General features: G+C 40.9%; 1 protein-coding gene across 21 annotated transcripts in view; it reads left to right on the top strand.

Annotated features, from left to right (window-relative positions):
- Window positions 1-682: 682 nt before the first annotated feature.
- The window catches only part of ZMYM2 (zinc finger MYM-type containing 2), a 62,595-nt gene continuing 37,387 nt past the window's right edge, over window positions 683-25,890 (top strand). For 6 of the 21 annotated variants that reach the window (XR_015949694.1, XR_015949695.1, XR_015949693.1 and 3 more), the window contains exons 1-4: window positions 683-764; window positions 9,583-9,698; window positions 12,132-12,983; window positions 23,681-23,966. Coding sequence is in view for 17 of the 21 variants with exons in the window: in XM_035114268.3 (XP_034970159.1) it covers window positions 12,209-12,983; window positions 23,681-23,966 (1,061 nt within the window). In the remaining 4 variants the exon portion in view is untranslated. Of the gene's footprint in view, window positions 841-1,290; window positions 1,403-3,340; window positions 3,435-9,582; window positions 9,699-12,131; window positions 12,984-23,680; window positions 23,967-25,890 lie in introns of those variants that run through there. The other 15 variants (XM_088668300.1, XM_035114267.3, XM_088668301.1 and 12 more) reach the window with 10 other exon arrangements.

Genomic DNA, 25,890 nt, shown 5'->3' with positions numbered 1-25,890 from the left:
AGAGCTTGGAGACTGTTTCCATTACTATGCCCCCTTATGGAAATGGATCCAGGTTTCCCAGCCCGTCTGTTGGGGGGGGGCGCCTGAAAATGTGGACGAAGCGTGGCAACCACCACCTCCCCACGGAACAGGGTGTTCACACCCGAAGCCCCACGTCCCCGCTGCAGTTATTGCCCAGAGGGACCGTGGAAGGCAAATTAATGGGTTAAACACACCACCTCCCTCCCTGGCAAATGTCATGCGGAGTAAAAGGGATGCCATCCCGCTTTCATGCAGGGGGAAAAACAGCACAAACTTCTGCAGGAAAGTACCCGGCAGCAGCAGCAGCAACCTCTGGGGCCCGAAACCCGCCCATCTACCAGGAGAAAGGCAGAGGTGCTGCAGCTGTTGGTGGTGGGCAATGCGATTCGGGTTTAACCTGATGGAACCAAAGAGGGAGGGACCGTAGGCGTGAGTGAGAATCGGATTGACAGGGCCTCGGCCCAACCACATGCGGCGGGGATGCTGATAGGCGGGAAGCCGCTCCAATGGGTTCGGCAGGCAACGAAGCCCTCCTCCTGGGAAGGCCAATAAGCGGGCGCACGAGGCGGCCTTTCCCCGAGCTCGCCTGGTGGGGTTGGTCCCTGCTCCTCCCATCCGCCAAGCAGCAGCGCTTAGCCCGGGACTGGACCGAGTTAGAGTTGAGGAAGCGTTGGCGGAGCCGCGGAGGGTGCGTGTGACCCGCCGCCGCCGCCGGGGCGAGCTACTTCCCCCTCCCGAGACTGGTGAGGGCTGTGAGAGGAAGCGGCTGAGGTAGAGGAGAGCCGGGTGGCTGGCTGGAGCCCAGCTTGCCCCTTCAGGGTGGGGATCGTAGCAGTCCAGCCGTGCCTCGCAGCAACCCGGGCTAAATGCCCCGCTGCGTGTCGCTCTCGCCTCACGCCAGCAGGGATTGGGGACGGGGGGAGGCAGCGAGGGGGATGGGAGAGGCGGTTGGGGGGGGACAGGAGGAAGCCCCCCTCTCTGAGGGGCGCTGAGGGCAGAAATGCGGAGGGGGCTGTCTTGGGGGTATCTGGGGTGGCGGCGTGGGGAGGGGGGGAGAAGGGAAGGATCCATTTTATCACGGCTTCGTTCCAACCGCCTCGCCCGCGGTTTTGTTTTCAATGCCCTCCACCCCGCCGGCTCCCCTCCCCCCCTTTCGCGGCGCCCTTCTTTGCGCCCAGCGCTGCGCTCCGCGGGTCCTCCCCCCCCAACTCCCGCTTTCTCTCGCGCTCCCCTCCCGTATTGTTTGGCTCGGTCTCCTTAATGGCGGCCGACTGGAGGCGGCAGTGCTGCCGGCCGACTGCAGGGGGCCAAACCCGACACCCGGGGCAATTGGCAGGGACGGGCGCCAGGGCAGATCTCGGCGCTGAAGGCGCGCGCGCAGGTTGTTGTTTTTGTGTGTGTGTCTGTGTGTGTGTATATATATGCGCGTGTGTTCGTGTGTGTGTGTTTTTTGGGGGGGGGTTCAATCGACTTAACACTCGGTCCCCAGAGACAGCTCTGAAGGGGGAAAGAAGAGGCGGCTTTGTGTATGTGTTGGGTGGGTGGGGAGAAAGTCTTCGCTATTGCCTCCTCCTCTCCCACCCCCCGCGCCTGTCCAAACTACCCCCCCCCGCTGCCCTCCAGCAAAGGCTCCCAAGGCTGGGCGCCCTTGGGGAGCAGCGCTGGGGGACGGGGCCGACCCCCCATCCGAGGTGGCGCTGTGGGGGAGGCGCTGGGGCGGGTGGAGCCTGTCTCTGGGGCAATAGGTTTCTATCCCACTGGGAGAAGGGGGCTCTGCTGGAGGGGCTGAAGGATTCAAAGTGGAGGGCCGTGCTGCCAACCCGTTTCTTTGCCCAGGAGGAAGGGCGTCTCCTGGAGGGGAAGATGAGGAGGCGCGCCCACTACCTCGATTAGCACCCGCTTCAACCCCCCCCCCCTCACGCTCCACCAGCACCTCTTCTCCCTAGGCTCTAGGCCAGTTTGGTGCAGTCTTGGCAAGAGCCTCGCAAGGAGAAGGAGCTCCATTGTGAGTGCTATTTATATGTTTTTCTGCCTTGGGGAGGAGCAGGAGGTAGATCATCCTTCCCCCCTTTTTTGGCACGAGGAGTGTGATGGGTGGGTGGGGGGGTTAAGAGGAGGTGCTTCCAGGGTAAAAGGGGGGGGGTTGTTGGGTGCAGCAGCTGCTGCCCTGGAGCAAAGCCCCGGTAATGGCCGTAAGGCGACTCCTCCCCCCGGGGTGGGCTCTGCTGCAGACATCGCTCCTGCAATACCAACACCCGCAAGCAGACGACGGGCTCCTGCCGCTCGCCTTACCCGGCTCGGCCGCGCGGGGGATGGGAATGGGGAGGGTATCTTTCGAGTGCCCTCTAGAGTTTTGGAGCGTATATTAAAGCGCACATTTAACCAGATTTCGAATTAATTCCCTCGCAATTCCGAATCCCTGCAACCTTACCTGACTTCTCTGGCCGGCGAGAGGGAGACGACTTAAAATAATCCAGTCCTGAGCGAAGTGTGTTCTGAATCACACGTTTTATTTCTCGTTCAGGCGGATTTGCTTGGGCATGGAGGTGGGGAAGAAGATACAGTTGGACACAATGGACATTTTCATGTGTTTTTCTGCTAAGGGCAAACATCTTATTTGCCCCATTTCCCTTTAAATCCTGATGCTATCTGAGAAACCCATCGGTTTTGTCTCGTTTGAGTGAATTCTTTCAAGGCTATTGCAAAGTCAGCGAAGAACTATCCTTTTCTTACATTCTGAGATGACTGCAGTTCTTCCCCTTATTAATTTCAGCTCTTTACACTAAGTGAGGAAGAAGCTCTGTGAGGGCAAACCTAATAGAGCAGGTTATGCCGTAACCCATCGTCTGGAGACTAAAAGTGATCAATAGTTGCTTGTTAAGGGTCTCTTACTAAGAGACCATTGGTGGCATTTCACTTTTTTGCTTGCAGGAGGCAAATATGGGTATTGGATGATCTAAGATCAGCATTGTCCATTATTCACATAGAAATTAGGGAGAAAGATGAGGAGTACACTTTATGCAAGGTGTTAGTTTACTCAGAGGATGGGGGGTGCTGATTTTTAAGCTTTCTTTAGAGCAACTGGTTTAAGCCTTAAACTTTAAGGGTGCAGGTTGATTCAAAATTCTAATTTCTCAAGTTTTTCAAGAGCATGAGCAAGATTGTACTGTAAATAGCTTTCTGCAGACTTTAGTAGACTTGCTGAAATAACCTGTGACAAATTCACATAAATGTGGAAATGAGTGTGTATTAAATTGTAATGCCAAACAGGGTTGCAGCCCCCCAACTATTTTCTTGATTTGTGATTTCTGACAGCTTCCAGCAGGATCATAGGTTAAAGGATGACTTGAACAAATTATAAATGATTTGATAAATACTTCCTGAGCAACATAAAAGAAATACCAGAATTGAAGGTGAATGGAAACTTGTTTTGTACAAGTCTTCAGAGAGAATGTTTGGTCATTCTGAAGGGTTTCAGCTGCAAAATTATTTAAACCATAGTACATAGACTTCTTTAAACTGGGGATCAAAGCATGCATGCTTAAAAATAGGTTATACTGTATTGAAATAGAATAACTTGAATGTATTTCCAAGTAACACATATTTAGATGAGAGGTGTAGTTGACACACTGCTTACTTCAGAACAATAAAATAGGATAACATATACTAAAGGACTAAAAATTCCCAACAGGCAAGACTTGAGTCAATGCCGTTTGGCATATGGGACCCATTCATATCTGAGGTGGCTCCCATGTGATCATCTTGTGATAGGTTTGCATAAAAGAGCCATTGGTGTTGATGATGCAGACATCTTTATTGGTAAATTTTAAAGTATAAATGGTGTTGCATGAATTGGTGCAGTTACGAACACGCCACCAATTTATCTGAGCAAATCAAGTATAGACTGTCTCATGAAAGCTAGTCCTAAGTCTTACTGGGACAAGCAAGTAAATGATTGGTACTGGGACATTAAGGTTGCAACACTATACCTATTTTGTGACAGAAAGTCCAATTGAATTCAAGTCTTCTGCATTGACAGTTACTTGTGTAGTACAGAAGTTCTTACACTGTAAGTGTCTTATGACTTAATTGTTTTGGTACATTTGATTTTACTAGAATCTTCATTTGAAATGTAATAGATGGCACCACAAAATAGGTTTTTGGTAGTTTTAAGATACTTCATTACTGTGTAGTGGGAAATTCCCAACAGGAGTAGTAGTATAAAGAGCTGGCTATATAAAATTAATAGTTGGATAAGGCACTGAATGAAGTGAATAGAAATACTTAAGATGAATAACTTTGTGTATATAAAAGTAACTCTTGGGAAAAATCTGCTTTTTTCACCACTTAATTTTAGGCCCATTTCTAGTATAACATTGGAGTTTAGGGATAGGGAATTAAAAGTAAATGCAGTGGCATGTCTTTGTAGACATTTTATGTGGAACTGACATTTGCTGCATGCATCTAGATGTCTATTGGAATCTGTTACAGCTCCTGAAAGTTGCATGGATGACAGTCATCCCTGTGAAGACTAACAACTTTACTGAAACATGTTTGCCACACACCTTTTAATATGTAAACCACTTTGAGAACTTCTTGTGGGAAAGTGGTATATAAACAAGGGAGAGAGAGAAAAACTGATTTATGGAGGTGTTCAGGGTTATGTTGGAAGTGTATCCTAAGACATCTTGGTTGATAACTTAAATGTCACAGGATAACTACATCTATTTGCCTGGAGGTAACACTTTTTAAAAGGGCCACTTTCAGCTGATTTTGCCTTGTGTATCATTAGGTAATTAAATTTAAACTTGGGAGTAAATTAGTACCGGTATTGCCAATATTTCTAAAATGAGTGGCTAGGACTACAGTGATACCAGAGATAATGGGTGATCAAACACGTTTTCTTGTTTTGTTGAAAGTACAAATGTAATGCAGTGGTACAAATGTTTTGTGTTTTTTCTGTCAATGAATTAACTAGGATTTGCCAGTGAAATCCATTATTTAATTATTATCTCACTCTTACTCCAATGACTTCATGCATAGGTCAGTGGTAGGGCACATGCTTTGCACCCAGAAAGTTCCAATCTCAGTTAGTATCATGGCTTACCAGGTATTTGAAGACTGCTGGGGATTGAAGGCAGGACTAAAGCCAATTTTCTTTTCACTATGCCACACTGACTGTCTGAAACTTACGGTCACCACATTGTATCATAGTAGCTGTAGGTATGAAAAGTTGTGTGTTAACAAGTAGCAGAAATTACACCTCTGGCCACATGAAGCATGTTATGTTTCTTCAGAATTTTAACTTGGCTATATGCTCATTCCTAAAAACACAAATCTTCTTGGTCATCACTTATAACATAAGGCTGAAACTACATTCTAATTTTAAAACAGTACAATTGTTCCATTGATTACAGTGCAAAAAGTAGACTCTTTTTTTTAATCAACAAATTGCTCTCTCAGGCTTCATGAACATGAATGCTTAACTTGTAGGAAGTTGGTTAACATTTAAATTCTCACACTTTAGTACATCTTTATCCCTGCACTGTATTTCAAGATCATATGTAAACTGAATGTATTGCGTGGTTTGCACAAAGATTAAACCTTTTGTGACTTGTTTATTTCAACATTTTATCACAATCATGTACAGTTAAGATAGTTGGGCAGACTAATTTTAGTTGGGCAACTAATTTTACTTTAAAAAACAACAACCACAGAGCTGCGGTCACAAAATAGCAATTTAGGGAAGGTTAAACCTGGTAGAGTGGGTGATGGTGGTCACAGAACATGCTATTGCATGGATTTAAGTATCTTGTAACCAAGAAGAATTGTTCACACCTAATAGGCTGCATCAGCACAACATAATACTTTGTAGAATGAAACTGTCACAAGCACAAAGTGGAAACTAAAAGTGAGCCTACCTGTGGACATGACAAGTTGCATGTGCAGCATGTGGAATACAGTGTTGACATGATAGAAAACACTTACTTTGAGATTAGCAGGGAGTGCCTTGCGCTGCCTAAGAATTCAAAGAAACAGAAAAACGAAATCATGATATTTAAATGGATGGTGTAATGGCATGATTTATGGGTGTGTGCATCCACCCACCCAACTCAGGGAACACCTGACCTGACCCTGAATCTATGTGTGGGACATTTTGGTCTGCCATCTTGATTCAAAATGGTGGCTGCTGACTAAACATTGACAAAGACTGCTGGTTCCGCCTTGGGAACCCTCATGCCAAATTTGGCGAAGACTGATACAAACTATTTTCCAAAATATATAATAGATGGTGGGCAGTAAAGCTTAAACAAGGACAGTTGGTCAGTCCAGGGCACCCATTGACATACAAAACAGATAATTCAAGAAAATGAGCTAAGCTGTAAACTGCTAGTCAAATCTTTCACATGGCAGCATTACTAGTTCCATTTTACAGCTATAACACAAGGATTATAAAAGGAATTAAACCCAGTGACTCTTACCTCTCTTCAAAAATACACATGACTTTTCCATGGGGGCTCTTCTGTTAAAAGATAGGACAACAATTAATAAAACATGCTTAAAATATTTTTAAAATGTGAAGCCAAACATTAGATATTTGTGTGCACAGTGCTAGCAGCACGCTGGTGGCACATAGCTCTATTTCTTCATAACAAGAATCAAGAGAGGCTGCAAGCTCTGGACCAGTGCCTTAATGCAGTGGTGGACTGGAGGACGGCCAACAAACAGCTGTGGGAAGACTGAGGCTTTGGGTGGTTCCTTTGTCCAGACAATAGGAGAGTTATCTGTTCTGGGTTGGATTGCACTCCCTAAAGGAACAGATGCATGGCTTGGGGGGGTACTCTTAGATATATATTTCTCATTCAGGCCCCAAGTGACCCTTAGTTTGGTGCTAGGGTTGCCAGACTCAATAGAGGACAGGACTTCTGTGCCTTTAATTGCCCTGCTCCCTTTGAGTCTGGAAATCTTAAAGAGAAACCAGCAGACCCTTTGCTTAATTTCCAAGCAAAGGGTCTGCTGGTTTCTCTTTAAGGTTTCCAGACTCAATAGAGGACAGGGCAATTAAAGGCACAGAAGTCTTGTCCTCTATTGAGTCTGGCAACCCTATTTGATGCACCAGCCATGGCTGTAACTAGATTGGGATAGCTTTGCTTTAGTAACACCAAGACTGGATTATTGCAGTGTGCTTTGTGTTAGGGCCTTGTCTGGAAGCTCCAGCTGGTTTAGAATTCAGTGGCTAGACAAATGTTTCCCAAACAGGTCCCTGGCTGTTTTTGGACTGCATACAACTATTATTCCTAGCTAGCAGCAGGAGTCATGGGAACTGTAGTCTAAAAACAGATGGAGACCCAAGTTTGGGAAATGCTGGGCTAGCTAGATAGGGCAGGTGGCCAACAGCAGGTGACATCTAAAAATGTTTGCACTGATTGCCCATATACTACTTGGCTATGTTCAAGGTTTTTGTGTTGATGCACAAAACAACTTGAGCCCAAGGTATCTTAAGGACCACCTGACTTCTTATATCCCATCTTGATCCCTGAGATCACATGGAGGAGTGCTGTTTGTTGTCTCCCGTTTTACAGAGGCCCAGTCAGCCTCAACTAGAAGTTGGGCATTTAGTGGTGTGGGTCCGTCCCATGCTGTGGAACATTTCCAGCAGAGGTTCAGCAGGCACCTTCACTTTTGACTTCTGAAGAGTTTTTTTGTGCTGCCAGGCCTTGGAAGACTTTGATTAGCCAATTCACTTGAATGATTATGCTTTTATTTATTTTTAGTTTTAAATGATGTTTTAAAGTGTACACCTTGCTATATTTTATGGTATAGAAGCATAGACATATACAATATTTATAATTTTCTCATTAAAAAAGCAACACTCTTCAGCATCTTTGAGATCATGCTAATGAATAAATGCAAGTAAAAAGGCTCCAGTCCCATCATATATACCCAGTGTAAGCCCTGTTAAACATACAGGTAGTAGTATTGACTTTTGAACATGTATAGGAGTGGAATTCATGAATATAAAATTGCAGGCTGCTTTCTGCTAAGGTACAGGTAGATAATTTGAAGTATAAACACAAATGTATGCTGTTCATCAGCTTTGGCTGATAGCCCAGTGTGCCCCTATTTAGGCAGGCATAGCTAACTTCTGTCATCTATGCTCTGGCAACGTCTAGGCTAGTTCACTGCAGTGCATTGTATGTGAGGCTACCAGGTGATTTATAGGCCCAAATCAAAGTGCTCATTTGACCTATAAAGCATTAAAGGGCTTAGGATTCTATCTAGAAGAGTTTAGCAATAATTAGCACTTGTTTTAATGTTTTGGAAGGTTAAGGCACATAGGTATTACCACATTTTCTGGTACTATCAATATTTGGGCGCTCAAGCTATATGATGTCACTGTTTTGATGGTTTTCTTGTCTATGTAAGTTCCTAGTTGGGTCATAATTCTGCAGTGTCTAGGTTTGCCAGACTCAATAGAGGACAGGACTTCTGTGCCTTTAATTGCCCTGCTCTCTTTTGAGTCTGGAAACCTTAAAGAGAAACCAGCAGACCCTTTGTTTAATTTCCAAGCAAAGGGTCTGCTGGTTTTTCTTTAAGGTTTCCAGACTCAAAAGAGAGCAGGGCAATTAAAGGCACAGAAGTCCTGTCCTCTGTTGAGTCTTGCAACCCTAGCAGTATCCCATGTTTATGTCCTGTTATTTGTGTCCTTTTCTGATGGGAAAAGGTAGATACAACCTGATAGCTGCTTACCCCTTCTGTGTTTTAGTTGCAAATATTAAGTAAGAATGCCTTGGTACAGATGGTTGGCATACACTTCTATAATATGCTTTCAGTGGGGGTGGGGAAGAGATTGAACTCAGCTTTCAGTGTGTGTATTGGGGGGGGGCATGTGTGTATTGTTGGAACAAGTATAAGTTCTGAGCAATGCTAATGGTTCTTGAAACATTCTAGATAGCTAGGTGACTGGTAGCTTTCTAAATGTGTCATCATTGTAATATGACACTCCTTTTTTAACTCTTGAAATGAGTGAATATGGAACTAAATTTGTATTCAAGAATAGATTAGTGACATTAAAAATTGTGTTTTCTAGAGCGATAGTACAAGGAACAGTGAGGCGTGAGGAGAAGCTGCCAGTGGCTCGTTTACTGGGTTCTGATTCTCTTCATCGGTGGGGAGAGTGCGCGGTGTGTGCGTCCAGTCTCTGTGTCCAATCCCTGTGTCCGTGGGGCACATGCGCAGCAGCGCGGACACAGGGACTGGACGCAGAGACACAGGGACTATTATATAGGATATAGTTTGAAATCTGTGGCTGTTTGTAAATGTTCCTATCATGTTTTCTTTCTACACAACTGGTGGTACAAACCAAGCAATTTATCAGCAATGTGAATGTTACTTGAGTTTTGTCAAGTAATACATTTCCCATTTGCTTTAGTGAACATGACACAATTCCTGATGGAACTAGGTGTATTTTTAAGTTTAGGTTTGTTTTGGGGTTAGGACTGAAATATTGTATGTTTTCTGAATAATAAACATTCTTAACATTGATCTAATCTGTTTCAGGATACATATTTTCAGAGATCTCCAGTCTCTCTGAAAGAGAGAACCAGGTTTCCAGCACAAACAAGGCACTGGAACAACTTTTAAAGCTTAAACTACAACTACATGTTCTTGAATGGGTAAGTGTTTCAGAAGATAATACCTAATCCTTTATAGAAGTGGTATTCGGGATGGTGATTTCAGGCAGATTATAAGGTGTTTCAAAAGAATCACTCCAGTGTAGTCAGTAAGGCTTGATTTAAATCATAGTTGTCTACATAAAGACTAATTCTTGCTGGTATAACTTTAATATGCAAGTAGATGAAGATTTTTAGAATAACAACTTTTCATATTAGTTTTTTATCCCCAGTTTAATAGGTTAATCATTCATATTTGGACAACTTTACTTAGGAAGGAGAAAAATAATCATTACCTTAACAATAACAATTTAAATAGATTTATTCAACTGAAACAATAACATTACAGCATATGTTATTTGCTTAAACAAACATCCATGTTTGTTAACTAATTTGGCTAAACAAAAACAAAATATATATATTTTAAGAAACTTAGACTGTCAGCCCAGCCTACACATGAAAAACTTAAATACTGTCCACTCCAAACAATCAGAAAAATATTGTTTCTATTCTATTCACTGAACTTCTTGAAACTTAGCACTGAAGGGGTTGTTTCTGTATTCATAGGTTTGTAGAACAATAGGATTAAGGTCTTTTTCTCAACTCTGTTCATGTTATAACATTTTTGCTGTGAAGAAGAGGCATGTGATCTCTGTTGAGTCAAATTCAGTTTTGAGAACGGCAAAAGTAAACCAAGCATCTGTGATAATATCTTGTAGGCAGAGAAACTGCCCAATAATCTTACAAAAACCTCTGGAAGAGCATGACATTGTGAATGGATTAATGGCATTTATTTACCCAAATAATTAAACATATACAACCTTATTCTACATAATTAAAAAACTAATCTTTATTTCATGATGGAATAACCTTTGGATGGTAATATATTTTCCTCAAAAAGCATTTTATTTAAAAAAATCCGATTTAAATAAAAAATCCATTTTTTGATTTTTTTTTAAAAATCATTGATTTTTTATCCACCCTGATTTCAATGTCAAACACTTTCTATTGAGGAAGCCACATGATCAAGCAAATTAAAGTTGTATAGAGGATATTACTGTTATATATCATTCAATTTTTTGTATGTTATAAAACTTTTGAATAAAGTTTTTTAAAAAACAAAACAAAAACCCTGAAAGTGACTTTTGGTACCCAAGTATTTTTGTAGGTGGAAATGGATAGCCCCTTCAGCTATCTGTTGTAAGATGAATCAAATCTTACCCTCAAAAGTTTATATCATAATAAGTGTTAGTCTTTAATAGGTAATAGTGGTATAACTACAGAACCAGATTCTGAATTCTAAAATGCTAATGTTACTACATTGGAAAGAGGTATGAGCTCTGTGCGTGTTGGATGTTTAGTAAATCCTGAAAGATGTGACATCAACTCAAAGATTAGGCATGTAACATCTATCTAGTGGCTTGCAGCGACACATGGGTCTTTGCTGTTTGCAACGGATTTATACAGCTACCCCTCTGGTTTTGTGTATGTTCACCTTGAGTCATGACCTCATTTTTCAAATATCGAAATCTGATGCTTAGATCTAGATTAAGTCTTATCTTACTAAGTATCTTGATAAATTTAGAGGCCCACATACATAATATGAGCTTAAAGTTGAATTGCCAATTACCACATGTTCAGCAGAGGAATCTTGGCCCATTTTCTTTTTTCTGACCTGCTTTAGAGGTTTAACATGAAAAAAGTCATAGCAAACCTTGGGTTGGTACACTCCCCCACAAAAATGCATGTTACCTGGACATTGAAAGCTTCCACTTTAGATTTTGAAGAACCAATTTTCTTTTCCGTTCAAATTTGGTAAATAGTGGTTTATTCTAAAAGTGCCTAGTTCAAAACTAATTACAGTTAGAATTGTTTCAGAAGTTTTGATGTACTGTAATGGGAAATTGCTTTATGCAAAATGAAAAGTGCAAGCCTTTGGTTTCCTGCCATTGTGTGAATAGAGGGGATGGAAATCATCCTGATTTGAGGCTTGCTAGAACTAGTGGTAAATCATGATTTCATATTGTATCTGAACTAGGCCATTAGATTGCTTTCCATAAGTCCTTTAATGTGTGATTTCACATACAACATGTTGGTCTCTGAATAGCTGTCCTCTCTATAAAGAAGAATTTATTTAAAACACTTGTCAAAACTGTTGAAAGGATTTTGACATCTACATGTATTCATGAGATGAGTGCATGGCTAGAACAAAAAAGGGATCTCTTGCTTCAGTAGAACAGAGATACTGGCCTCACACATGGAAACTTCTAGATCTAACTGATAAAAGGAGGGAGGGAGGGAGGGAGAGAGAGAACATACACATACCAGCCAGGAAAAGAAAACAATTGGAAGTATGCTGCATTTGGAAAATACTTTCTGAATTAAACAACCAGAACATTGTATTATAGTAAAACTGTTTTTTTTCTTTTATAACAGTTTTTCTGGAAGGTCCACAAGCTGTCTGAAAACTGGCGCTGTCTGAACACCCATCTGAGTTATTGGGGCCTACCACAATGGCAACTGGCCTAGCCAATGTAGGAAACTCTTTCGGCTGTCCATCTAACTCTCTGGTTTCTAGATCTAAGTTCCAGAGTCCTTCTGTAGAAGACGATGATGATGTTGTATTTGTTGAACCTGTGCAACCTCCACAGATTTCTGCAGGGTTGATAACGGATCCTAGAAATGTGGCTTTTAGTTCACCCAGTAATGAAGAGCATCACGGAAATGACCCCAAAGCAGTGGTTCCAACAAAAGACCTAAGTTCTCAAAAGGGAAGTATAACTGAAACTATTATTATTGATGATGAAGAAGATACTGAAGCAAATCAGGGGCAAGAGAAAAATGATTCCAGTTTCAGTGAAAGAAGATTTCCAGAGCCTAAAAACAGAGCCACAGAGATGGAATTTTCACCACCCAGTTTTTCAAGAAGTAAGGTAAATGCAGGAATAGGTAATAGTGGTATAACCACAGAACCAGACTCTGAAATTCAAATTGCTAATGTTACTACATTAGAAAGAGGTATGAGCTCTGTGAGTGTTGGCCGTTTAGAAAATACTGAAGGGCGTGACATGAACTTAATGATTACACATGTAACATCACTACAGAATACCAACTTGGGAGATGTATCTAACGGACTGCAGTCAAGTAATTTTGGTGTTAATATACAAACATACACCCCATCTTTAACTTCACAGACCAAGACTGGTGTAGGACCTTTCAATCCTGGTAGAATGAACGTAGCTGGAGATGTCTTTCAGAATGGAGAATCTGCGACTCATCATAACCCTGGTAGGTTGTACCTTTTTATGCAAATATATATCTCTTCTATGAGTAGCACAACTAATAATACCAGTCACGTTGTGGATTATTTTTTCCGTTTTTGAGACCATGGTGCAGGTTTACAAATCAGGCTGCATTTATTTAATCAAGGTTATTTAAATGGAGATTTCCACTGTAATTAGTATGTTTGCTGAACAAGTGTGCATAATAGCTGGTTACTATAACAATTAAAGCATATTCTGTTTGGACTATGCAGCCCACATACCTTCTGTGCTACAGAATTATATCTTAATTTGTGACCAAGGTGAGTAGCTGTTGAAGAGTAAGGCCCATTGTTTGGTGTGGCTTGCTTATGAGTGAACATAGTGTACTTTACGGAAGGGATTGTTAGTTGCTGGATAGAATAATTATTGTCTATGATAAAAAAGGAAAATATTGTTTCAGTTACTGGAGAAAAAAATATTTCATTTGTTAAGAATATTATTTATTTATTTAAATTTGTATACCACCCTTCCTCCGAAGATCACAGGGTGGTTCAGAACATAAAAATACACAATGAGAACACAAAGTACATAATAAAAACAAGAACAAAAACAGACCAACAACCTCACTCCTTTTCGGAGCTGTAAAACAGTAATGTGATTACTGAAGGAGGAGCAGTCAAAGCATAAAACTAGCATCTGTTCATAATACGAGATATTTTAAGATAAAACTAATATGGTACAGACATAATAAGGTTTAAAAGTGCCTCTCAAATCCTGTAGTGATGTAGTTTCATGGTATCTCTCAGAAATTTTGCCACATTATCCATAATGGCAGGCCTACAGATGTTTAGTAGAAAGGAAACCCTGGAGAAGTCAGGACAATTTAACCTTCCTTTCAGCATGGGGTTTATATATTTATTGTTGATTTTCTGTGTAAAATGGGCAGTAAAATAAAACATGTGCAATGGTTTTGACCTGTTTATACCACAAGGATCATATCTTTCTGAATAAGGAATTTTCTAGACTCTTCCTTACAGTCGCAGATGTTAAATCTTGCAAGGAAAAAAGCTCTACATTGGTGGGGATTCTGGTTCTTGGTCTCTGGGGCACTCAACACCAAAGACCTGAGTGGCCCCCAATCTAACCTGCATAATAGAATGGGAATACAGTATGAATGGAGCTAAGCTTCGGGCAGTGGGCACCAACCCCACATAAACAGAGAACAAGGTCATATGGAAAATGATTGAATAAGGGGCTAAGATGCAACCCTGTTTCCTCTCCTTTGTTGACAATAATTTTTTAGGATTCGCCTGCCTAGTTGGGAGCATTTCACTGGCAGCTCATGGAGGTGTATAATTTCCTAATAAGAAAAAGTAACCTTACGCTAATGTTCATTCTGGTTAATTTATTCCAGGGTATAAATTGGGATTGAAGCAAAAGTTCCTTTTAGGTCCAGAAAGATCGTATAGACTGAGCTTTGACTTGGATGCCTTAGAATATTTATTAACAGGGGACTATACAGCTGCAAATAAAAGGTTTTAAGTGTGCTGTATACAATGTGACACTAGATGGTGATAGTGAGCCTTATGGAAAATTCAATGTGTTTTTAAAAGCACTTTAACAAAAAGCATTTTCAGAGTGGTTTTTATGTGTCTAGATTCTATCTGGGTGAGATAGGATGACACACTGGTCCAGAATAGTTTACCCTGGCAAAGGAACACCTGCTCTGGGCCTAGTATTGCAAGTTGAGACATCCAAAGTGTAAGTTTACCCAATAGATGTTTAGCATATAACTCCCCCACTATAGGGAAAAGACTTATTGATCTATACTTAGATGGTATGATATGGTCTCCCTTTATATATTGGAACTGTTATTGCCCTTGTCCATGCCTCTGGCATGGATCCAGTGTTATTCACCCATGTGAACAGGTTAGCCAGCAAAGGGGTTCACCAGTCAGGTCTAATTTTAGGACTTTGGAGCCTATCACATCTGGACCAGGTGCCCTTCCCTTGCTTTAGCTGGACTATTAGCATTTTTATTTCATCAGGTGAGATTGGGAGCATAGAATGGTGACATGCCACTCCATCTAGTCGTTCCTTGTGCAAGACACTTGCAAAGTAATGATACCAACTACTAAACGAAATGGATGGAGTGGAGAGGTCTTTGGTGTTGAGTTCCTCAGAGACCAAGAACCAGAATTTCCTAGAGCTATTTGAAGTTATGAAGCAGATTTTCCCATTGCTTGTTAGTATATCCAGTTCTCTCTCTCTCTTTTTTAGTAAGATACCACAGTAGATTTTTAGAACTAAAACATTCTGGAAGTAGGCAGCACCCTCTTCCTTCCAGTATTGTCAATAAATATTCTGGATATGATATTTTAGAGCTCTGCATTCCTTGTCAAACCAGTTGTTAGTAAAAGACTCCCTGGATTGTTTCTGCACCTTAAATCGTTGTTTTGAAAAATTGGTTAGAGATGTTAATAGATTCCCATATGCTTTGATAGCTTCTTGAGGGTATTTTGGGTTAATTACAGAAACTGCGCTCCAGTGTGGACTTGGTTTTAAATAATTGATGGAATTTATGCAGTCCAAGGAATTCTTGGCAAAATGTCTTATGTTTTCATCAGGAGTTGGGCAGGAAAGGTGTGAGCACAGGACAGTTAAGTTCTATGGCCAAGGTCAATAATAAGTGGTTACTTAACAGTGCAATCGCCCACCATGACTCAACCCCCCCCCCCCAAATACTGGGGAAACCAGGAAATAGTCAATCAAACAGTTAACCCCTTTTTGATAGATAGGCGAACTCTCCGAAATTATCAAAACTCACTGAATAATTGAGCAAGACTTTACTGAATTGAATGAAAAAATTGGTGAGGCATATGCCTGCATTGTTCAAGATGTTGTCCTTAGAACAGTAGACAGTTAAAGGCAGGTAGAGAATTACCTTGGTCAAGTCCAAGCACTCTGAGAAGTGCAGAGTCGTCATTGCTCACCCTCTCGTTAAGGTCGCCTGCTAGGATTATTTCAGTAGAGGGAATATGTTGTTGCAAACTGCTTAGATGGCTCCAGTGAAGAAGTGGGGAGGGCCTCTCTGTGCAGGGAGGTATATCTGCATAGATTTTGGCAAGTGTGCCTTGATTCTAATCAAACTTGAAGGCTTATATCAGGCATAGACAAACTCGGCCCTCCAGATGTTTTGGGACTACTCCCATCATCCCTGACCACTGGTCCTGTTAGCTAGGGGTGATGGGAGTTGTAGTCCTGAAACATCTGGAGGGCCGAGTTTGCTTATGCCTGGTTTAGATAGTAGAGCTACATGCTTGAAGGGATGTCAGGTTTAAATCTAAACGTAGAGCAGTAAGAATGGCTAAACTGGCTGGAATCTACCTTTTGGGTTTAGTTTGAAGGCTGGCAGTGAATAGGCTTTAAAGCCTTCAATTACTATTGGGGTTTGAGACCAGGTCTCCTGGAGCATAACTACATCAAAGTTCCTTAGATACTCTAGGACAGGGGTCCCCAGACTTACCGCGCAGCGGGCCAGTGCCCGCCGCGCCGACCGCGCGGCGGGCTGGAGGGTAGGGGAGTGCGCGCGCAGCGGGCCGGAGGGCGGGGGAGTGTGCGCCCATGCGCACGCGCATGCGGTCAGGAAAAAATCGCCGAAAATCGCTTGTGCGCATGCGTATGGGCCTCCCCCGACCCGGAAGTGCATCAGAAATGACCTCTTCTGGGTCGGGAGAGGCCCATACGCATGCGCACAAAGGATTTTCGGCGATTTTTTGCCGATTTTGAAGATCGTCGCCGCGCCGCGCGCCGTAAGAGCGGGCGCCGGGGGTCGTCGCGGGCCGGATTGGGAGGCCAATTGGGCCGCATCCGGCCCGGGGGCCGTAGTTTGGGGACCCCTGCTCTAGGAACTTAGTTATTTGCCTTATTTCTCCAGCCCACAATGTTTCATGACAAGAACTTAATATCTAAGGGGGGAGGAGACTTAATTCACTTATCTGTAACATGTTCAAAGGAGCATCTTCTATTACCATTGCTTTGCATCAAGGGAGCGTTTCTGGATTGATGGGGATCGAGATGTTTTTAAGTAAACAGGTTTTGACCACTTCTAATCTGTCTATAATCAGGTGCTGTTCAGAAGTTGGTTATTTCTTATTCTTAAATTGTTATCCATGGAGAACTCCCCTAAAGGCACTTTCATCCAAGTTCTTGGACGGCAATTTGTTGGCTGCCTTTTTAGATTTTTGAGTGGAAGGGGGCGAAGTTCTCACACACTGGGGTGTCTTCAAGTTAGTAAGATTGGGCAGTAGTGGAACTTTAGCTGTCATTGAAGATACGAGCTAGAAATATCCAGAGATATAGGATAATGTCTCATGAGTGAATAGTGTCACTGGTGGCTTTATGAATACTGGGTGTTGTAGAAACCCCACAGCAATAAATACAATATATGATCTTTTTTGCTTAGCTTCAAAATGCATTCTCTCCTTCCCTACCCATTTTCTTTATATGTTGAGTTGAACATGTTTGAATTTTCAAGAGAACTGCTACACACCCTGCTCAGGTTAAGAGTGTTAAGCTTAGCTACTTTAGTTATCCATGAATAAAGACAGTTTTTGTAGCCCTGTAAAGTTGATAATTTTGTTCATTTATGTATGATAAATAGAGATGGAGACCTGGTTGCTTTTAACAAGATCTGCTAATGGTTCAACCAGCAGACCTTTGTCCTTTTGCTCTGGCATCATAACCAAACATTTGGGAGTTGTCTGGGTTCTGGTCACTGTTTCTTATATGTGTGTCCATTTAAATGGGATGGGATAGGTCCAAACCATGTTTTGTTAAGAGAAGTGAAAATGAACCTTAAGCAGAAACCAGCTCATTGCTGTAAGGAAAGTGTTGGATTCAGTTTTGAACATAGATACAAGTAACTTGGAACACATGAGAAGGGTCAAAAGGGGGTTGGGAGAACAAAATTTTGCTCCTAGAAGAAAAGAGTGAGGATCCATCTATTTATGTAACAAATTATATATCTCTAAGCGGTTTACAGCAAATAAAACAAACATTAATATTGTCACCAAAACATTAAATTTAAAAACCAAACAGTGGAAGACTACAAAAGAATTGTATATACTACTATGTGTTAAAAGAAAGATACAGTGGTGCCTCACTTAACGAATGCCCTGCTTAACGAAAGGTTTTTTCTAGCGGAGGTTGCCTCGCTAGACGAATTCGTTTTACGAAAAATTCGTCTAGCGAATCACGGTTTCCCATAGGAATGCATTGAAATTCAATTTAAAATTTTTTTAAAAAAATTCAGTGCATTCCTATGGGATTCGCTAGATGAATTTTTCATTATAAGAAAAGACCCGTGGAACGAATTAAATTCGTCTAGCTAGGCACCACTGTATAAACCTGTGGCCACAAGATCTCTAAGTCAGTGTTTCTCAACCAGTGTGCCTCCAGATGTTTTGGGACTACAACTCCCATCATTCCTGACCACTGGTCTTGCTAGCTAAGAATGATGGGAGTTGTAGTCCCAAAACATCTGGAGGCACACTGGTTGAGAAACACTGCTCTAAGTTACAAGTGTAGAACAAAACTTGCACAGTGGCATTTAGGTATACCTGTAATTCTTCTGCTAACTTTTGAGTAGGGGGAAAGGGTTGCCTGCTAAAAACTCTGACCTCCAAATCTGCTCAGCCACTTTTTTAGTTCTTGAGATTTCACCAATCAAGCTTTGTTTCTCTCTAACTGAGAAAGACATGAAACTAATGAAAACTTGAGTTTCTGAAGGTGCTTAATTTTTGCACCTGATACCTGTACACAATTTCAGACATAAAAGACAAATACAGCTCTGGTCATAAGAGGTTGCTTGAATATGTTTCCGACACCACTGTAAGTGACTGGTGTTTCAGAACTTTATGAAGTTTAGCCATAAAGCTTCATGTATACAGTGGAACCTCGGTTTATGAACACCTCGGTTTATGAATTTTCGGTTTACGAACGCCGTGGACCCATCTGGAACGGATTAATTCATTTTCCATTACTTTCAATGGGAAAGTTCGCTTCAGTTTATGAATGCTTCAGTTTATGAACAGACTTCCGGAACCAATTACACCCATGCTTCAGTTTATGAACGCTTCAGTTTAAGTACTCTGCGGACCCGTCTGGAATGGATTAATCCACTTTCCATTACTTTCAATGGGAAAGTTCGCTTCAGTTTATGAACGCTTCAGTTTAAGTACTCCGCGGACTGTCTGGAACAGATTAATCCACTTTCCATTACTTTCAATGGGAAAGTTCACTTCAGTTTATGAACGCTTCAGTTTATGAACAGACTTCCGGAACCAATTGTGTTCATAAACCGAGGTACCACTGTAAACTGCTTTACAATCATCTGAGGTAGGTCTCTATCACTCCTATATTGTAGACAATTAAATCTGAGTTTGCTTTGTTTCCCAATGAGAGACACATCAATTATCACTACCATGTTTCTGTATAGTACATTAATTTTCTGTAGCAACTGACCGGAAACCTGCTTGTGGATTTTAGCATGCCACAATTCCATGCACAATTTTTTTGCAGTATGTATGTGCACTGGGGTACTTAATAGCACATTCTTCAGTCCATGGATGAACCAGGAGCTTATATGTGTGATTTACAGGTGTCAAATACTATTCTATCTTACCCACTGAAATGGTGAATTATTTTAACTTTGGCTGTTTTAACTTTAGATGCTATTAGATTTAAACACTGAGGTTCATTCAAAGGTTCATTTCATAGTGCCTTTGAGCCAATATTAAAAATTTTAAATTGCTCCCAGACTGCCACCCCAACTTTTAAACATTTTGTGCTAAACTCAAGACTGCAGTATTCTACTGAAGTCATTTTGACCAAACAAAGACATCTCCCATTTTCCTTATTAAATATCATACACAGTCATTTCTACATAGGAGTAAATTAAATTAAATGAATTAAAATGAGACATTTTTCATTGTATTTTATTTTATTTTTACAATCTGGAACTGTGGCTAATACTTAAAGATAACCAATTATAGTTTGGCTAATGAAGGACCCATTTCCCACATGTGTCTAACTGTTTGGAAGAGCTAGCCAGTCTTCTCTCAAGTAGCAGTTTTTGTAATGTTTTCTCTAGAAAAAAGTAATCTTATGAAAATAAAGTTAGGCAGGTTGTATATCCACAGCAGTGACCAGAGGATGAATGACTGATAGAAGCAGCACAGAGAGAAGCAGTACCATGGTGCACCTGTAGCAACAAAACCAGATGCCTACATCTGCCTCACCTGCAATAAAACATGCCTCTCATATCAATCTCTATAGCCATAGCGGGAGCTGTAACTCTCCAACAGTTCGACTTTACACCCCCAAAGGCACATTCCTCCAATGACTCCCGAGTCAGACTGATGCCAACAACCACAATGAAAATACTGCAGATTCATGGAGTTCTCATTCCTTACCTCCTTTCTGTGGATGGGTTTTCTTCCACTCTAATCATGGTTTATGTAAAATCCTAGTTGGCAACTGTTATTAGTGTTTCCTCTTGAAACCAGAATGGAAAACCCATAGTTTTTGATTTGGAGGCAAGCTCCCTTCCTCATTGTCCAATTTCATCATTTAAGTTCACTCTGGGGGTTTTAATTAATTACTATACTGTCCTCATACCACTCGGTGAGCAACTTTCCAGATTCCATGTACTTAATGTTGCTGGAGGAGACTCTTGAGAGTTCCATGGACTGCAAGAAGATCAAACCTATCCATTCTGAAGGAAATCAGCCCTGAGTGCTCACTGGAAGGACAGATCATGAAGCTGAGGCTCCAATACTTTGGCCACCTCATGAGAAGAGAAGACTCCCTGGAAAATTTGTTGGGAAAGATTGAGTGCACAAGGAGAAGGAGACGACAGAGGACGAGATGGTTGGACAGTGTTCTCGAAGCTACTAACATGAGTTTGACCAAACTGCGGGAGGCAGTGGAAGACAGGAGTGCCTGGTGTGCTCTGGTCCATGGGGTCATGAAGAGTCGGACATGACTAAACAACAACTACTACACCTTAAAAGCCATATTAGGACAACCTGCTTATAAAAGTGCAAATCCGTGTCTAAACGTAATTACAGATAGGGGATTTTAATTTTTTAATGTTTCATGCTTTATTATGTTTTTATATATTCTGTAAGCTGCCCAGAGTGTCTGGGCCAGATGGGTGGGTGGTATTATTATTATTTTATTAATTTCTGAACTTCCAGGAAGACTTCCCACCATTATGTGGCCAAAATGGCTACACAGACACCCCATATAAAAAATGTAAACTACTTCATTAGGTGTCAGTAATATGCAGTGTTGGGGCACAGAGGCTTGGCTGACATATAGCGGTAAGCCATGGTTAAGTTTCTCCCAGTGTTGGATTTTTCAGTTGTTCTTATCTCGTGACTTTGTAGACTAGTCAGCATTTTAGAGGAGTGGTCACAAACCATGGTTATGAAAAGATGCTGGGATTATTTGTACTGCCAAACAATAGTTGAAAACAAGGTGGGTTTTTCAAACCAAGATTTCTAAGCCAGTAGCAAAACAAATGGTTTCACAAATGGGTGCTGTGCATATGCAGATTGCTCAGAACTTTCTAGAGCTAGGTTTTTGGGTGAGCTTTTCCCCCTGCTCTCAGTGTGCATGTTCAGGGGGGCATGGCCCCCACCTTCCAGCTCACTACCTTTTGGCACAGGCATCATCAGAGATGATGTCCTTGCTCTCGGGCAAACATTGTCCTTGTTTTCTTCTCATCTATTGAGTAGTTTGTTGTCTTTATTGTCTTGGTTTTGTTGTTTGCTGTTTGTTTCAGGGTGCTTCTAGAGCTATTCACTGATTAATGTGATGTGGGTCTAAAAAGGTTTTCATCCACACTGCAGAATATAGGTTTTGTTTCACCAAGGACAATCTACAGAGATTGTTTTCATGTCACATGAATGATAGATGAGATGGGTTAGGGTTCTATGATAATGTCCAAAGTTAAGTGTTGAAGTGTGTTATTAAATAAATACTGATCTATTTGTATATGAGAAGTTTCAGTTCCTTAAGATAGTGAAGTCCAGTTACTCCTAATAATATTTTCAGTTCTTCAAATACAATATCATGACACAGCTTGTCATTTACCAGTTACTTATCTTATCATCTCAATTTCTAAATGGCAAATTATTGAAATTTCTATAGCGCTGTATAAAATATCATGATTGTGCATGAAGTTAAAACACAAAATACCATTAAAAAATTAGATCATATGTTTTGTGTGGAAATTGTTTGATTTGGTTGTGTACGTTTTGATATTTATGGCCATTTTTGTTATGTTGTAATTACATATTTTCTTCATCTTGCAAGCCACCTTGAGCGGCATACAAATAAAATTGTGTGCGTGTGTGTGTATGTATGCATAATCATTGGAGTGACAGCCTAAATATGTAATTAAAACATAACAAAAGTACCGTAATTAGCAGAAATCAGTAGCTTTCTCTGTTCTTCATAGCTGCCAAGTTATCCCTTTTTTAAAGGGAAATTCCCTTATGCTGAATAGGCTTCCTCGTGAGAAAAGGGAAAACTTGGCAGCTATGTCTGTTCTTTCCTCTACATTTTGCAGAATATTTGTCATTTTTGCAGCTAACGACTACTACTTTTTTCAAATTTGATACTGTATTTGAATATTGATACCTGAGTATGAAATGTAGACACATGCCGCTCTGATCTGGTATACAGCACAATGTGGCCTAGATACCAATGTCTTCGCTGCCATGGAAGCCTCTGACAAAAGTTTGGAAAGATTTTTTTAAAAAACAATTGCCACTTGGAATCTAAAACACATCGAATCAGGGCTTTATTCCTTTCATATCTGACACTTACCTGCTCATGTGTATTACACCCTGGTAATGACAATGAGTACAAATCGTAACTAAGGGCACACTTTGGAGAATCTTAATAGCTGACTATCTTTTTGCTGCCTGAACCGCACTTGGTGCAGTTGATTGAGTCAAATGGTTTTCCAGGTTTTGCTCATACTGTAAATAAAATTCTGCAACCTGATTTACTGTACTCACTAAATTCAGTTGCTGAAGTTACAATTCAGACAGTCAAACAGCACCTGTCAGGAGTGGGCTTTTAGTTTGTTTAGTACAAGAAAAATAGACCATATTTCTGAATTGGAGTGTTCCCCCCCCAACTTTGTTTGCTTAGGTAACTTGCCTTGCTCAGTGAAGAAGTGTACTAACTTCGATAGATTTTTAATGATTTATTTGAGTTTCTCAAAAAATACCGCTGGAATTTGGTCCTCAGAAGTGAATGCTGAAAAAGGTTTTCCCAACTCTGATATTGTCTTCCCCACCCACTCTGTTACATCTTCAAAGTCGGTTATCACAGAGTAGGAAAATGTCTTCACATTCACCGCTCTCCGGAGCATTGTGTTGGAATTTTGAAGACAAGAGCATTCTATTGCTATTCTCATGACTAGCAGGTGGTGATCTGTAAATATTTATTATGCAGTATAGGCGTTGTTGCATCCCAACATCTTTTTATTTTACGGACACTTACTATTTAGCCTTTTGGTGAAATTGAGTGGGTCTCCCCTTACCTACGCTAGGAATAGAATATAATTATTCACTGTCAAATTTCTTGTCATATTGAGAAGTAATTTTTAATTTTTAACTTTATATATTTTGTCTCTTTAAGATTCCTGGATATCTCAGTCAGCTTCTTTTCCAAGGAATCAGAAACAACCAGGTGTGGATTCTCTGTCACCGGTGGCATCCCTCCCAAAACAAGTCTTCCAACCTCCTACACAACAGCAGCCTTCTAAGCAGGTTAAAGTCACATGTGCTAACTGCAAGAAACCTTTGCAGAAGGGCCAGACTGCATATCAGCGGAAAGGATCAGTTCACCTTTTTTGTTCCACTACCTGCCTTTCATCATTCTCGCATAAACCAGCTCCAAAGAAACTCTGTGTTATGTGCAAAAAGTAAGGGTTAAATCTTACTGCTTGATCCTTGTCAATGTGATCAGTATTCCTGTTCAATGTTCCAAGAACTCAGTAAAATATTTTATTTTTATTAATTCATTTATTTATTTCATAAAATAAATGCACTACTTGATCATTTTTTTGTGTGTGTATGTGTGTGTCTACACACACACACACACACACACACACACACACACACACACACCCTCCTCAAAGCAGTTTATCCTGGACATGAATGAGTTACCTTCTTTCAACTTATTCTTGTTCATATTTGTCATGAAAACTGATAGGCATTGAGTTGGTTCAGATGTAATGACCAAATCATTAGCCCATTTTGAAGGGTCTTCTTGCTAGAAGCAAACTTCAGTCGTACCTCGGTTTACGACCTGCTCGGGTTGCGAACACTTCGGGTTACGAACTCCGTAAACCCGGAAGTGTTTTCGGTGCGCGTGCGTCCCGTGCATGCGCAGAAGCGCGCACTCGGTTTGCGACCTTTTCGAGTTACGAACCGCGATCCGGAACGGATCGTGTTCGTAACCCGAGGTACTACTGTATAGTTAAGCACAAACCATGATTTGTTTGCAGTGGGAGATGGGAAATTATTTAGCTAACAAAATTTATATAACGCTTAATCAGCAAAAACCTCTAAGCAATTAACATGAAACAATATAAAATAACTAAAATTAAGGTGGTTTGTATAAAAAGTTTTCTCCTTATCACACACATGTTTAGTCCTTTCTCTGTATAATATAGTCCTATGCCAATACTGAGACTTGGAAAGAGGAACAAACCTAGTTAAATTTCTTATTACTTAGCATCTTAGTTTAGGTTTGTTTACTCTTTCCTCTTCTGGAATCCACAAAGAATGCTGTTTGGCACTAATGATGTGGGTGTATAAACAGTTCTAAAAAGGAATAAGCATTTTGGCCTAATTTGTACACATTTTTTAGTGCTAGCAGTGAGGTCTGGGTGGTGCCAAGTCCTGCTTTGCTTTGTTAATGAAACATGATTAAATCCAGTGTATTAATATTCTTGAAACCCTTTTCAGTTAGCCATCTAAACAATATTAACTGCTGCATCAAGACATGTTGGACAGTTAGATATCTTAGATAAATTGATTTTGACATCTACTTGTAATTTAAAAATGTATAACTTTGCTTTTGAAGCTGTTAGGTTTACTGAGAGAGAAGAATTGTAACTATCTGTTGATCCATTAGCTGTCTGCAGCTAGGTAGCTGTCTTGTTTTATTAGAGTAAAATCACTTAAATTAATAGGGCTTAGCTTATGCATATTTCAGTACAAGAGGTGAGACCTCAGGTTTGTGGGTATCTGGTGAGCAATGAGCAGCTATAGCACAAAAGAATTAAATGTGCTCCCGTTCCCTTTTGTTAAACAACAACAAACGTTTGCTTTATGGTGTTTCTGTTTATAATTTATATTTTTGCTTCTCATGGTATTCCACTTGTCTCCAAATAATACTTTTACAAATAAACTTTGCCATTTTCTTCATTGCATTTTCACCACTGTTGAGCACTGATGTAGATATAAGACTAATTCCTTTTAAATTGTGGTTTGTGAAATGGGAGACTCCACCCCCAGCCCCGCAAAGCAATTTATCCCTCTTTCCTACCACAAGTCGTGGCTTTACGTTACAGCTGCATCTATGGCAAAATAATTTCATAAACAGATTGAACTGCGTTTTCACACTAATTTACAAAGAAACAGGATCTGTTATCCATAGTTTGCATTAGGTGTCCATGATACATGAATATATGTTTCACAGCAAGATGAGAAGGTGTGTACATAGCTCCTGATACTCAAGGAGAAATGACTGGCATTTGATATGCAAACCATTATTTGCACTGCTCCTTAATCTACAGCAGGGATGGCCAATGTGGTACCCTCCAGCAGTTTTGTACATGA

This window comes from Zootoca vivipara, chromosome 4 (assembly GCF_965207765.1).
Source record: "Zootoca vivipara chromosome 4, rZooViv2.hap1.1, whole genome shotgun sequence".
In the NCBI taxonomy this organism is placed as follows: domain Eukaryota; kingdom Metazoa; phylum Chordata; class Lepidosauria; order Squamata; family Lacertidae; genus Zootoca; species Zootoca vivipara.
This window is presented reverse-complemented; position numbering and strand designations above follow the sequence as displayed.